Raw genomic sequence first — 12,976 nt, forward strand, 5'->3', positions numbered from 1 at the left:
GGAAGATAGCTATCATAAGACCAAATGATGCACGAAAGAGAAATTATAATAGGTTAATACTATTAATTGTAGAATTCAATTTGTTTCCTGTTTCTGACTTTGTGCCTGGTAATGGGTGGCCTTTTACAGATTGCCACTGAAGCCATAGAGAACTTCCGCACTGTCGTCTCGTTGACTCGGGAGCAGAAGTTTGAAAACATGTATGCCCAGAGCTTGCAGATACCATACAGGTAAGACATTCTCAGGAGTGGGCCAGGGCTCCGAGGAGTTGTCTGCTAAGGACTTCGGTTTTCAGGATTGCTTTTGCCAGAAGGTGGAGAGCACACAAAGAAAGTACTAGAAGGATTATCAAGAGGGAAAAGAAGAGACCTGCGCTGAGGCAGGGGCATGTGTGAGGTAGAAGCAGTGAAGGCTGGAGACATTGGGGAGGAGAGAGCAGGGGACAGCTGAGAATGCCTCTGGTGTCCCGTTGGGAAAGTGACCTGCTCTTTGCTGTATTTGGGGTGAAGGCTCTCTACGGAACATGAAATTGGAGGTGTTGTGGGACACTGCAGGGATCTCTTGAGGATACTTTCTGTTCCTTTCTTTCCTGGGGAGACCTTCTCTTCTCCCTTTACCCCAGCAGTATCGATGAGGGCTCTAAAAGAAAGGTGACCAGGACATGAGCAAACCCAACCTTGGAGTCTCAGCTTCTCTGGGACAAGGAGAGAACTAGATCTTTCTGAAGGGTTTCCAAGCACCTTTGTCATAATCATGGCAGGCCCTCTTTTTCTGGGAAAAGTTAGCATTTGAAATCCCAGTAAGTGGCAAAGACAAGAAGTTGGTGGGTTTAGCTGGAGGAGGAAGGTCAAAGGCTGCCCATCCCCACCCTGTCCCTGCCCAGGCTCTCCCCAGATCCTTCTTGTTCAGACATTCCTGGAATGTAATGCTTTGTAAAGCCCCTGGCTGCAGACACTTAGGTGCTTTTTCTTCCCATAGCACATTGTCCCTCTGCTGCCCTGATGATAGGCACCTCATCTAGATGCCCAAGTAGGAGGACATGCCTGCTGTCCTGTCACCCACAGCTTGGGGGTGTTGGTAGATGTGCTGAGTCCCAAAGTGGGGGAGAGGGCAGGCCCCTTCATTTGTTAATGTAAAACAGGCTCCTCTGGTGGTGGTGGTGGTGGTGGTGGTGGTGGTGGTGGTGGTGGTGGTGTGTATGGGTGTTACAGGCCTAGTTATCAACCACTAAGATGCAATATCCTACCTTAAAGATGAAGGCACCACTGAGTCTCAGAGTTGAGGCAGTTCCCTGTATTCACACTGCTAAGTAAACGGGGCTCAAGCTGAATTCTCTAGAAAGGGAATCCACTGAGTCTGTCACTCTGTGTGGCCCACTGTCAACCACAGGAAGTTACTTGAATGACTGAGAAATGCAGTGGAGTGAATCTGGGTTCTCTTCTTTCCAGAAACGCTTTGAAGAAAGCGCACATCTTTGGGATCACATTCTCCTTCACCCAGGCCATGATGTATTTTTCCTATGCTGCCTGTTTCCGTTTTGGCGCCTACTTGGTGGCACAGGAATTAATGACTTTTGAAAATGTTCTGTTGTAAGTATTCTGTTCATATTTATAATTTAACCCTGAAAGTAAATCTAGGATGAGAAATTGTATTGTGAAGTGTCACGTAGAGCATTTGTTGATTAAGAAAGTGGCATTTTGCCTCTGAGTGTCTGTGTGATACCACTGATACTCCACATTTCATCAGAAACGTATACACCCTGTGTTGACTCACGCATATCTGACCATTCCAAATCTGTGCCTAGACATATAGACTCAGTTTAGAGATCTCCAGAAGGCCATGCCTTTGGAAAGGCATGGACTCTAATGGCTCCTTTAAAAAGCTTTTTCTGTCAGGGCAGCTAAGAGGTGGGTGATATGCCAACTCCTACCAAACCTGAGATATTAAAGGTAAAGAAACATCTAAACACACACATAGGTACAGACATACACAAACACAAACACACACACACACACACACACACACACACAGAGAGAGAGAGAGACAGAGATAGAGACAGAGAGAGAGAGACAGACAGAGACAGAGAGAGAGAGAGAGAACATAGAAAGACACCCCCCCAAAGTAGGAAGGTTACTCAGAAACTGAAACCCCCCTTTCTCCTAAAGGGCTGGGGGGGGGGTTGTTTTTGTTTTTCTGTCTTGTTTTTTTTTTTTTTTTTTTTTTTTTTTTTTTTAGTGTTATGGTGGCCTTGCATGAGTTCATCTTACATCATTTCCAACTGGACAGATTAGTCAGCTTAGACAAACAAAGGATTGCTGAAGCCCACAGCTTTACATAAACATGTCAGGGCCAGCCTTGACCATATCTGACCAGCTTGCACTGGTCAGCTATGAGGGGGCCCTGCTGGAGGAGAGAAAGCCTGCCAGCCTTTTGTCTTGGGAAGGCGAGTCAGGGTGAATCCAGAAGTTACCATCATTATTATTTATTTATCAGTGGCCCCTTTTCCTTATTTGTTTGCCTGTCAGGCATCTGACTAACTCTTAGTTCCTCAGGGGCTGAAGAAATTTTTCAACGACAATGGAAGATCTGGATTAGAATTTTCCTTTTGTATCTCTGCAAACATTGAACACTATACTTTGGTCATGGGAAGACAAGCCTGAGGGAAATCACACTATTGATGTCACCAAATATGCAGTTTGGTCATCAAGGTGACATGTGAACCTTCTGAGCTCCCAAGGGGTTGGCGGGCCAGATCTTCTCCCTAATAGTGCAATAGGGTTAGAGTTTGCAATGCACCCCAAGCCAGATAAACCCGGCACTGTAGTGTGCTAACCCACCATTCTGCCCTGTTTAAGCATTTGCTTTAGTCACACTGTAGTTAATTCAAGATTTAAAATATTCACCTTCTAACGCACATGTCTCACAGCGGGTTTGTGTCATTATACCCAAGGTCAAAGCCAGACACTCCTGGGACTGGGACATTAATTTGATCATGCTTTTGAATGATTTTTTTACTCCAAGATTTTTGAAGTTGCTGACACTTATGAGTCCCATGCCAGGGGTTAAGAATACAGTGTCTTCCTAAAATGTTGCATCATAACCATGTATTTAAAAAAACATTCTCTTTATTGCGTGGCTCATAGGATTTCTAAGGCTGGATATAGCCACACTGACTGTATGGATTACTGATTGCCACAGCTACACTGTGTAATGACCAGCAACGAAACTCAGTGACATGGGACTATAAATATTTATCCTGCTTGGAGTCTCTGGGTCAGTTCTCCTTGTCTGCGTTGGGCATAGTAGATCTCTGTTTTGATCTATGTTGTCTGCAGTGAGCTGTAGGCTCATTGGCCAGAGGCAAGGAGAGAAAAATAAAGGAACAAAACATATGCTGAGTCATAAACTTGAAACTGGGAACAGTGATTTCCACCACATCCTGTCCATGAAACCATATCACAAGGCCACTCCAGGTTCAAAAAGTGGAAAACAAATTGGTAATTCTTAGAAGGAAGTGTTAGCAAAGGTCATGTGGTAGAAAGTTGAGGATACCAGGAGAGCTGGAAGGGGCTATTTTGCAGCATCTCTCGTGCTGATGAGAACACATAAGGGGGGGGGGAGTTTATGTCTTCCGACCTTCTGATGGCAATCACTCCTTCGTTACAGAAGTGCCACAGTGCTAACACTGCAGCTATCACTTTCTGCACATGCTTGCCTTTTATTTTCCAGAGTATTCTCAGCTGTTGTCTTTGGTGCCATGGCAGTTGGACAGGTCAGTTCATTCGCTCCTGACTATGCCAAAGCCAAAGTGTCGGCATCACATATCATCATGATCATTGAAAAAGTCCCCGAGATTGACAGCTACAGCACGGAAGGCCTGAAGCCTGTGAGTCTGCTCTTCTGGTGGCTGATCTATCCCTAACTCCCCAATGAAAAGACACAAAGAGGAAATTTAATAAAATCGGTGCTTTAATTTAAAAAAAAAATATATGCTGTTGCTAAGACCTAGATGAGTTGATTTCAATCATTGTTAATATTGTATATTAATTGCCATGACTTTTATAAAACAAAGTTACAGGGAGATAGGAATACTGCCCAAGGTAAATGGAAATCTAGTTCGTTAGGCTTTCCAGTATGTAGTTATTCTAGTATTGGAGAGTACATTGGTGTGTATTGAGAATTCATGCTGCAAAACCATTACCTCTTTAGATTTAATTCCAGAGATGAAATGAAGTTTAACTATGATAGAAGCTCACTTCCAACACCCGGCACTAGGAATTAACATTATACCCTGTGTTTTCAATAACTCTGCAATCAAACTAAGTGTTACTGTTCTCATTTTAGAATACGTTGGAAGGAAATGTGAAATTTAATGAAGTCAAGTTCAACTATCCCACCCGACCCGACATCCCAGTGCTTCAGGGGCTGAACCTGGAGGTGAAGAAGGGCCAGACGCTGGCCCTGGTGGGCAGCAGTGGCTGCGGGAAGAGCACAGTGGTCCAGCTGCTCGAGCGCTTCTACGACCCCATGGCTGGCACAGTGGTGAGCACGCTTTTGTACTCAGACCACCTTAGATTTCAACATCCAAATGCCTGGATATATCGTAGGCATGGGTTTTTGAACCCTTCAGCAAGAGCCTCTGTTAGATAATCTGACAACCCAGATGTCTCAGCTAGGCCAACCGCACTAGCCGGATTACCCAGCCTCTCTCTCCACATGCTGCCCTCTGCTGCAAGCAGTTCTTGACCGCCTATCTCCTTTGCCATGGTGAGACCTGAGCTGACAGTTTAAGAGCTGGCCAAAGCTGAAGTAGCCAGAAAGATAAAGAGAGTTGCAGAAGATGGGAATGGGATGACAAGTCAAGGGGAGGATGCGATTCACTGATGAAGTGGTTTGCAAGGATACAGACGTGGAAAGACAAGAACTTCTGATACAATGTGAATACAATTTGTGGGCTATTTCTGCCACTCTACTCTCAATGAAGTGTTGATGGCGCAAACAGTTTCGCCTGACTGAAGGATGGTTAGAGAGGGACGTGGAGATTTAAGTGAGTGTGGACTATGAAGAAAATCCAGGGTAGAAGAGGCAGGGAAGAGCAGCAGCAGGAATGGGAGACAGGTCAGGGAACTGGTCAAGAGGAGGCCCAAGCATTGTCACAGCCAGGATAAGCCAATACTACTGATTACACAGAGGACAACCAAAGAGACGGGGCTCCCAGAGTAAGGTGGACACATTTGGAGAGCAGCTGGAAATACGGAGAGATGCCTTTTGTTTTCTCAGCTGAAATGGTGAGGGAGTAATCAGGATTCCATACTCAGCAAAACTCTGAGATCCTGTCAGAAACCATCTTAGGTGCTGAGCATGGGAGAGAAGTCTTGTAGAAGGTAATGAATTTTAATGAGAGAGAGAGAGAGAGAGAGAGAGAGAGAGAGAGAGAGAGAGAGAGAGAGAGAGAGAGAGAGAGAGAGAACCAAAGAAACAGGATTCCGAGCAGGTAATTGTTCCTATGTATGTGTTTAGTTATGAGCACTCAGAACATCGCAGAAGCGTTAGCAATGACCCATTGCTCCAGGGGGCCTTGGCAGCACTAGTGACTGAGATGAAAGGAAGGAAATTTTCTACCTGCTGTCCACGGTTCTTTTTAACTTTCCTACTAATTATTCACTGCTACTTAGAAGTTTTGTTTGTTTGTTTTGATTTTGGTGTTTCCAGGCAGGCTTTCTCTGTGTAACAGCCCTAGCTGTCCTGGAACTCTCTTTGTAGACCAGGCTGGCCTCTTTTCTATTCTATTCAAAAACACTTATGATGGGAAGGAAGGATTGTAGGAGCCAGAGGGGTCAAGGACATCACAAGGCAACCCACAGAATCAACTAACTTGGGGTCATAGAGGTTCACAGAGACTGAGCAGACAACCAGGAGCCCTTCATGGGACTAATCTAGGCCCTCTGTGTATGTGTTACAGTGTGCAGCTTGGTCTTCTTGCGGGACTCCTAACAGTGGGAGCAGGGACTGTCTCTCACTCTGTTACCTGCTTTGGGGTCCTTTCCTCCGCCCAGATTGCCTCATCCAGACTTAATAGGAGAGGAGGCTCCTGTCTCACTGCAGTTTGATATGCCATGGCTGGTTGATATCCATGGGCAGTCTGCCCCGTTCTGAAGACAGCGGGGACAGGCCTGTGGACCGGATGTAAAAACAAAAATAAATGTACATGCACACACACACATTTACAACCTTACTGCATCAATTCTTTACTAGTTACAAGAGCTCTGCTCCTTACCTTACTGCCTTTTTAAAAACTATTTTCTGAGAGTTCTGATTTCATGTTTCAGTTTTATCACTGAAGTTTGAACACAGGACTTATCACTACATTCAAAATTAGTGAAATGTTGGTTCTCAAACTCTGACTAAATTCTCAGTAAAAAATAAATAATTTATTTTATTAAATATATTATTAAATATTTTTATAAAGAGTTGTAAAGTCGAGCTGTTGGTAGTTTATGCCTATAATCTCAGGATTTGGGAGGATGAGGTGGGAAAATTCCCATGGAATCAAGGCTAGCCTGAGCTAAAGTGTGAGTTCCAGGCCAGCCTGGGCTACAGAGTGAGACTTTATCTCAAATAGAGTTGTAGAAGTAGTGAGAGACAAATCAAAGTAAAGTTCATTGATACATACACATGAAAATATAATGATTATATTTTATATGACAACTAAAAATTAACCAGAAACCTTTTCCTTAATCTCACAGCAACCCAAGAGTTTTATGCTGTGAAATAATGGCAGTAATTTTGCTAAATCTGAATTGTGCTGGTCCTGAAGTTGATCTGTGAACCCTTGCTTTCAGTTTCTAGATGGCAAAGAAGTAAAGCAACTCAATGTCCAGTGGCTCCGAGCCCACCTAGGCATTGTGTCCCAAGAGCCTATCCTGTTTGACTGTAGCATCGCAGAGAACATCGCCTATGGAGACAACAGCCGGGTCGTGTCCCAGGACGAGATCGTGAAGGCGGCCAAGGAGGCCAACATCCACCAGTTCATCGAGTCGCTGCCTAATGTATGTACCTTGTGCCTGGTAGTTAGCAGCCCCTTTCATTTATTCTTTGGTGTTGCCCATCCCCAGTCTGGGGATGAAACCTGCAGCATTGTATGTAACAGGCAAGTGTTCAACCACTGAGCTACACCCCTGGGCCTGTCCTCTGAAACCTAAGACTAGCAACCAAAATGTATCTTACCAGCAGAGAGGTGTCTATCCATACTTCTTAGCCAAGTTAGAGATTATGTTTACCCAATTCCTTCCCTGTCATTGTGAGGAAGTAGCAGAATATTAGACAGAGTCAAGGAGAAGAGACAGGAACTTTGAGAACTGGAACAGTTCTTAAGTTTGTCAGCTTGAGGATCCACCTGCTTCTGGCCTGGGGATACATGTGAGTGTCCCACTTCCAGGTAAAGGGTAGACAGGCAGCATCTAGTCTCCACTGTTTCTGCAGCGGAAGCAGGCATGAATGTTCTGTAGCTCCCCTCAGTGATCCAAGTATCACTATGGAGTTAGGCCAGACAAGGGAGCTTGTGCCCATGCCAGAAAGAAGGCTTTCCAACTAGAGCTGAGTCACTAAGATGGCTATGGTATTATATGATCTATAATTGATGTACCACCCATTGTAGGGTCCTGAACTACATTCTTAGACTTGACTACCAAAATCTTCCCAGGGCTATTGTCCTATGGACTTCTCTCAGTTCTTCCTGTAAGTTGGATAAATTGAATCTCTCACCTTTTTCTGTACCTTCTCAGGTCTTATTTTTTAAAAATGCATCTTACATAACTAATATACATTCTCCCATTATCACTAGTTAAGTTCATTATTACAGGAAGTGCTCTTAAAATAAGGCTTGGTAACCTCAAACCAGCCAGGCACGCATGACAACACCATGGCCAAAACTCTTCCCTAAAACTCTCTTTTGGCTTTTTCACAGATAGTTACTACTCTCAAACACATAACCTGGGAGCAGGCCTGTCCCCTCCTCTCCTCAATGTGGTCCAACCAAGAATTAGTAACTTTTCCAGGCTCAAACATTCAAAGTACAAATCCCTAGTCACCCTTTTCTAATGAGAGCCACTGACTTTCAAAGCCTGAATGTGGATCAATGTCACCTTGGAAGTCGTCGGAAGTAAAGTACCAGCCTCCACCCTATCACTGGTGAAGAAGAATAACTTGGCAGCAGGGTCCAGGGCTCTGAGACTTCAAAGCTCAGATGATACTGATGCAGGCGACAACACAGAATCACTATAGAGTCTCAAAAATATTTTGTCCTCTGGTATGTGACTACCATAAGGACCCACCTCTGGACTTCAATCTCTTTCTGTTACTCAGAGCACCTCTGTGGACATCATGATTCTTATTCTCAGCATACTAGACTAACTCTGGTCTCTAAACATCCCCTTCTGAGTGATTAGACCTAGCCATTGGCTTACTCTGCCATTGGTCATTTCCTCCTTCCCATGGGGTTAACAGCACTGTCCTTATGGACCCCACAAGGATCACTGCTGAGTTCCTGTAGCCCGGTGACTCCGCACTCACACAGGGAGGAACATATCCAGAACACCTGGATTCTGAGGCAGACACAGCTCAGGGGTGGAATCTCTATCAAGCATCTGCCCAGACCTTAGCAGGGTTCTTCTCTCCAGAGGCTGAAGAGATAGTTCAGCCATTAAAGTACTTGTAGTACAACCCCGAAGCCCTGAGTTTAATCCTGAGCACCCAGGCAAAGAACAGGAAGGGGCACATGCTTGTAATCCCAGCCCTGAGAAGGCACATATAGAAGGATCCCTCAGATTTCACATCCAGCCGGCCTAACCCAATCAGTGAGCTCTAGATCTCAGTGAGAGGCCCTGTCTCAAGAAAAGAAGTGCACAAGGAACACAGCATACACACACACAAACACGCACCACACATATGCACACACACAAACACGCACATACACGAACAAGAAAGAAACAGTCAAAATTCAGATACAAAAATCAGAGCCCACATTTTGGCTATGATGTGAGCATATTAAGAGCTCAAATACAGGAAAATAATGTTTCCTAGGTGTAGATGATCCCATGCACACTCTGTAACTAGTGTCTCTTGCATCATATTGACTAGTTAGTGATGATTGCCTACTGTGGGAAACAGTATAGGAAGAATTTTGAATGGAATGTGAAACCCAAATTTTTGGAGACTATTTGAATTTTCATGGTTAAATATTAATTCTGTAATACCAATTAATTAATATTAATTAATTGTTGGTGATGGTTTATAAAAACAAAGACCCAATGCTAACATCTTAAGAATTTCTTTATTTTTTTTTTCACTTTAAAATACTTCACAGGGCATCAACTGCAGATTGTGAATAAGACAAGCTTTGATGATAATAAACAGCTGTTTAAATTTCCCACAAATCATGTCCTAAATGTAATTAGAGCAGAAGGTGAAAGTTAAAACCATTACAAAATTCCTACACTTATAAATTTTGCTCAACTCACATACAGCATATGGTTTTAAGGTATCTGTTTTCCAGAGAGAGGAAGGTGCAACCTCACACATCTGTCATCTCAGATGACAGCTGAGGAGGGGTTCAAGGCCAGCCTGGTCTATACAGTAAGTGTGAGACTTCCCTGAGATCTGCAGTGAGACCCAATGAAAGGAGACAGAGGGTTAACAAGGTGGCTTAGGAACTAAAGGTGCTTGCCGCCATGCTGAAGAGCCTGAGTTTGATCCCACAGGAGGATCTACCCATTACAAGTTATCCTGTGATCCCCTCTGCACCCCCCACAAAATGTAAAAACCCATAAAATAACAGAGATATTAAATGCACCATTTTAGAGCTTTTTTGTTATTGTTTTCTTCTATCAACCCATCTTAACTTGTAGGCCTAAATTTTATAGTTAATATATATTATATATATAAGAGTGAGCCATGGATTTGGTTTTTATACTTGGATTTTGACTGCTAAACCCATGTTTTATGTTATATATTATGTATACTAGAAAATTATATATTCTATGGTCACATTGTCTTTGCACTTTGTCATCAGCTCTGTTTTCATAACAACCAAATTCTGTTCCCAGAAATACAACACCAGAGTAGGAGACAAAGGCACTCAGCTGTCGGGTGGGCAGAAGCAGCGCATCGCCATAGCGCGCGCCCTCGTCAGACAGCCTCACATTTTGCTTCTGGATGAAGCCACCTCAGCTCTGGATACCGAGAGCGAAAAGGTAAGGGTTTAAGTTGACTTCGCTCTCTGCCGCGGGGGAGAACGCTGAACCAGACAGCTGACTGCTGCTGGTGTCGGCTCCCAGCGCAGCTGAAATGCCTACATGGGCCTTAGGAGACCTGAAGTGATGAGGGGCAAATTAATCTCGGGCCCTCTGTGTTCCGTGATGTCTGCCTACAAGCTGCATGCTGCAGCAGTCTGCTCCTGCAGGCAGCGTCTCTGCAGCAGCCCGTGAAGAGCTGAAGGGAGACTGGGCTGAAGTCCGGCCGTGCCCTAAGACACATGCTGCTGGTGCCTTCCAGCCTGAGAAAGGTTAAGAGTTCGGCTGTGTGACAGGCCGATGGTCAGGGGTTGTTGTGCTGCTGTGATGGCTTTGGCGTGTGCTCCAGCTTCTTGATGCTCTGGAGCTGGCTAGAGGACACTTTAGGGATGTTGTGTGGCAAGGCCCGAGAGTGTTTTTAAAGGGTGGACTCCATAGACTGCCCTTACCTTGCATTAGACATCTCCTGTCTCCATTAGACATTGTCTGTCTCAGAACTCATCCAAACTGGTGTTCACTTCTCTTCTGGTGTGACTGATACCTTGGTTTCTAATCTCTGCTTCATTTCACCACCAAGGCCACTGTTGAAGGACAGAGTGTACAAATCCTGGGGCTTGTCAGGGAGGGGACTGTAGGAAGAGGACTGTTTTCATCATAATCCCCCATGTGATTGTGAAACAGGTTGTCCAGGAAGCCCTGGACAAAGCCAGGGAGGGCCGCACCTGCATTGTGATCGCTCATCGCCTGTCCACCATCCAGAACGCAGACTTGATCGTGGTGATTCAGAACGGCAAGGTCAAGGAGCATGGCACCCACCAGCAGCTGCTGGCACAGAAAGGCATCTACTTCTCAATGGTTAACATTCAGGCTGGCGCAAAGCGCTTATGAACTGTGACCGTGTAAGATGTTAAATATTTTTTTTAATATTTGTATTAATACATAGCATTTAATAAAAGTAAAAAAGAAAGCACTTGCTAGCATAGCCAGTTATCTATTTCCTGTCACAATGAAAAGCATCTAGACTAGTTTAGTCCTCAGAGAATATGTAAAGGGACAGAAATAGATACATCATCAAATGGAGAGTAATCTTTTAAATTGCACTATAAAATTCATAAAAGAATTAAAAGTAAATGTTTGATAATATATACTTTTATTTATACTTTCTCATTTGTAACTATAACTGATTTCCTTGCTAAACAAATTATGTGTGTATCAAAAATTACTGAAACGTTTGTATAAATATATATAGTGAAACTAAACATTTATATTCTTTGATTTATTTTGTCCAAAATGCATGTGAAATTATATATGCTACCAACTGGAATATTGTAGATAATTTCAGCTTTTAAGAAATAGTCTATTCTTGGGGGAACGTGCCGCTCTGTGGGTAATGTGCCCAATACACAAACGTCAGTCCCTGAGTTCAGATCCCAGCACTTACATAAGCAGCATGTATGGTGACATGCCTTTGTAACGCTGGTGCCAGAGGCAGAAAGAGGCAGACCCTGCAGGCTCAGTGGTCACCCAAACAGGGAGCCCCAGATTCAGTGAAAGATCTTGCCTCGAAACTAAGAGGGAAAAGCAAATGAGGAATCTTGATGTCAATGTCTGGCCCTATACTCTCCTGTGTAGGCAAGTACACACACGTGTGCACTCATGCAAATGCTGTACATGCATGTGTATGGACAGCCAGACAGACAGACAGACACACAGCTATTAGAAATTAAATAGATAAGATTAAAAAAAGGAAGAAGAGGTGCTCATAAAACCCATCAACTAGTGCTTCCATCTGTTTTTCCCAGAGACATTTCTTTCTGCGGGGGTCAGTGGTAACTGCAGACTCATAACTAAACTACTGACAGTAAGTGACTTTTGAATGGGCAGCCATTAATCAGATATCTATATCGCTCCTTCCAAAGCTCAGGGAACATTACAGACAAAAGGGCAGAAAGAACGTGAAAGCTGGAGGAAGGAATGGGGAGAGGTATAGAATCCTGATCTATCTGAATAACAGGGATGCTACATTCTTGAACTCATGGTAGCTATAATGACCTGCACAAGATCTGCAAAAGACTGGACCTGTCAACATGCTGGCATCAGAGGGAAGGGGGCTTATGAGGCTCCAGATCACTCAAAGAATTTGTACGCAGTTAATGCCTGGCTGGAAACAGAAAGACATTTTCTTCAGTAGTCTAGTCACTGGTAATGTACCCATGTACCAATAAACAGACCCTCACCTGTGTTTCTGTTAACAACCCCAACAGAACGTATTAAGTTTCTCTCTGTCTCTCTGTCTCTCTGTCTCTCTCTCTCTGTCTCTCTCTCTCTCTGTGTCTCTCTCTCTCTCTCTCTCTCTCACACACACACACACACACACACACACACACACACACACACACACACACACAAACAACCCAAAACATTAAAGAAGGACTAGTCAAGAAGATGAAGGGGATTAAAAAGAGTGGAAATGGGACAAAAGAGAGTCCTTGGATGAATATGATTGGAGGACATTATAGTCATGTATGAAACCACCACAATGAAACTCACTATCATGTATGTCTGATATATGCTAATAAAATATTTTAAAAGGAAAAAAGAAAATATCCCTAATTGTAAACAAGAGGATCTTATAATTAAAAGACCCTAAGCACTCTACTGGAAAATGCTCAGATATGATAAGCACT

The 12,976-nt window shown here is 43.8% G+C and overlaps 1 protein-coding gene across 3 annotated transcripts in view; it reads left to right on the plus strand.

Annotated features, from left to right (window-relative positions):
• Nucleotides 1–12,976, plus strand: part of Abcb1 (ATP binding cassette subfamily B member 1) — a 249,668-nt gene that overhangs the window by 135,208 nt on the left and 101,484 nt on the right. For 2 of the 3 annotated variants that reach the window (XM_028862201.2, XM_028862207.2), the window contains exons 22-28: nucleotides 130–230; nucleotides 1,449–1,589; nucleotides 3,730–3,886; nucleotides 4,345–4,542; nucleotides 6,843–7,049; nucleotides 10,104–10,250; nucleotides 10,971–11,548. The exons of the other annotated variant lie outside the window; for it this stretch is intronic. In XM_028862201.2, coding sequence (XP_028718034.1) covers nucleotides 130–230; nucleotides 1,449–1,589; nucleotides 3,730–3,886; nucleotides 4,345–4,542; nucleotides 6,843–7,049; nucleotides 10,104–10,250; nucleotides 10,971–11,177 — 1,158 coding nt within the window. In that variant the 3' untranslated portion in view covers nucleotides 11,178–11,548. Of the gene's footprint in view, nucleotides 1–129; nucleotides 231–1,448; nucleotides 1,590–3,729; nucleotides 3,887–4,344; nucleotides 4,543–6,842; nucleotides 7,050–10,103; nucleotides 10,251–10,970; nucleotides 11,549–12,976 lie in introns of those variants that run through there. 3 annotated transcript variants of the gene reach the window in all.

This window comes from Peromyscus leucopus, chromosome 3, assembly GCF_004664715.2.
Source record: "Peromyscus leucopus breed LL Stock chromosome 3, UCI_PerLeu_2.1, whole genome shotgun sequence".
Classification (NCBI taxonomy): domain Eukaryota; kingdom Metazoa; phylum Chordata; class Mammalia; order Rodentia; family Cricetidae; genus Peromyscus; species Peromyscus leucopus.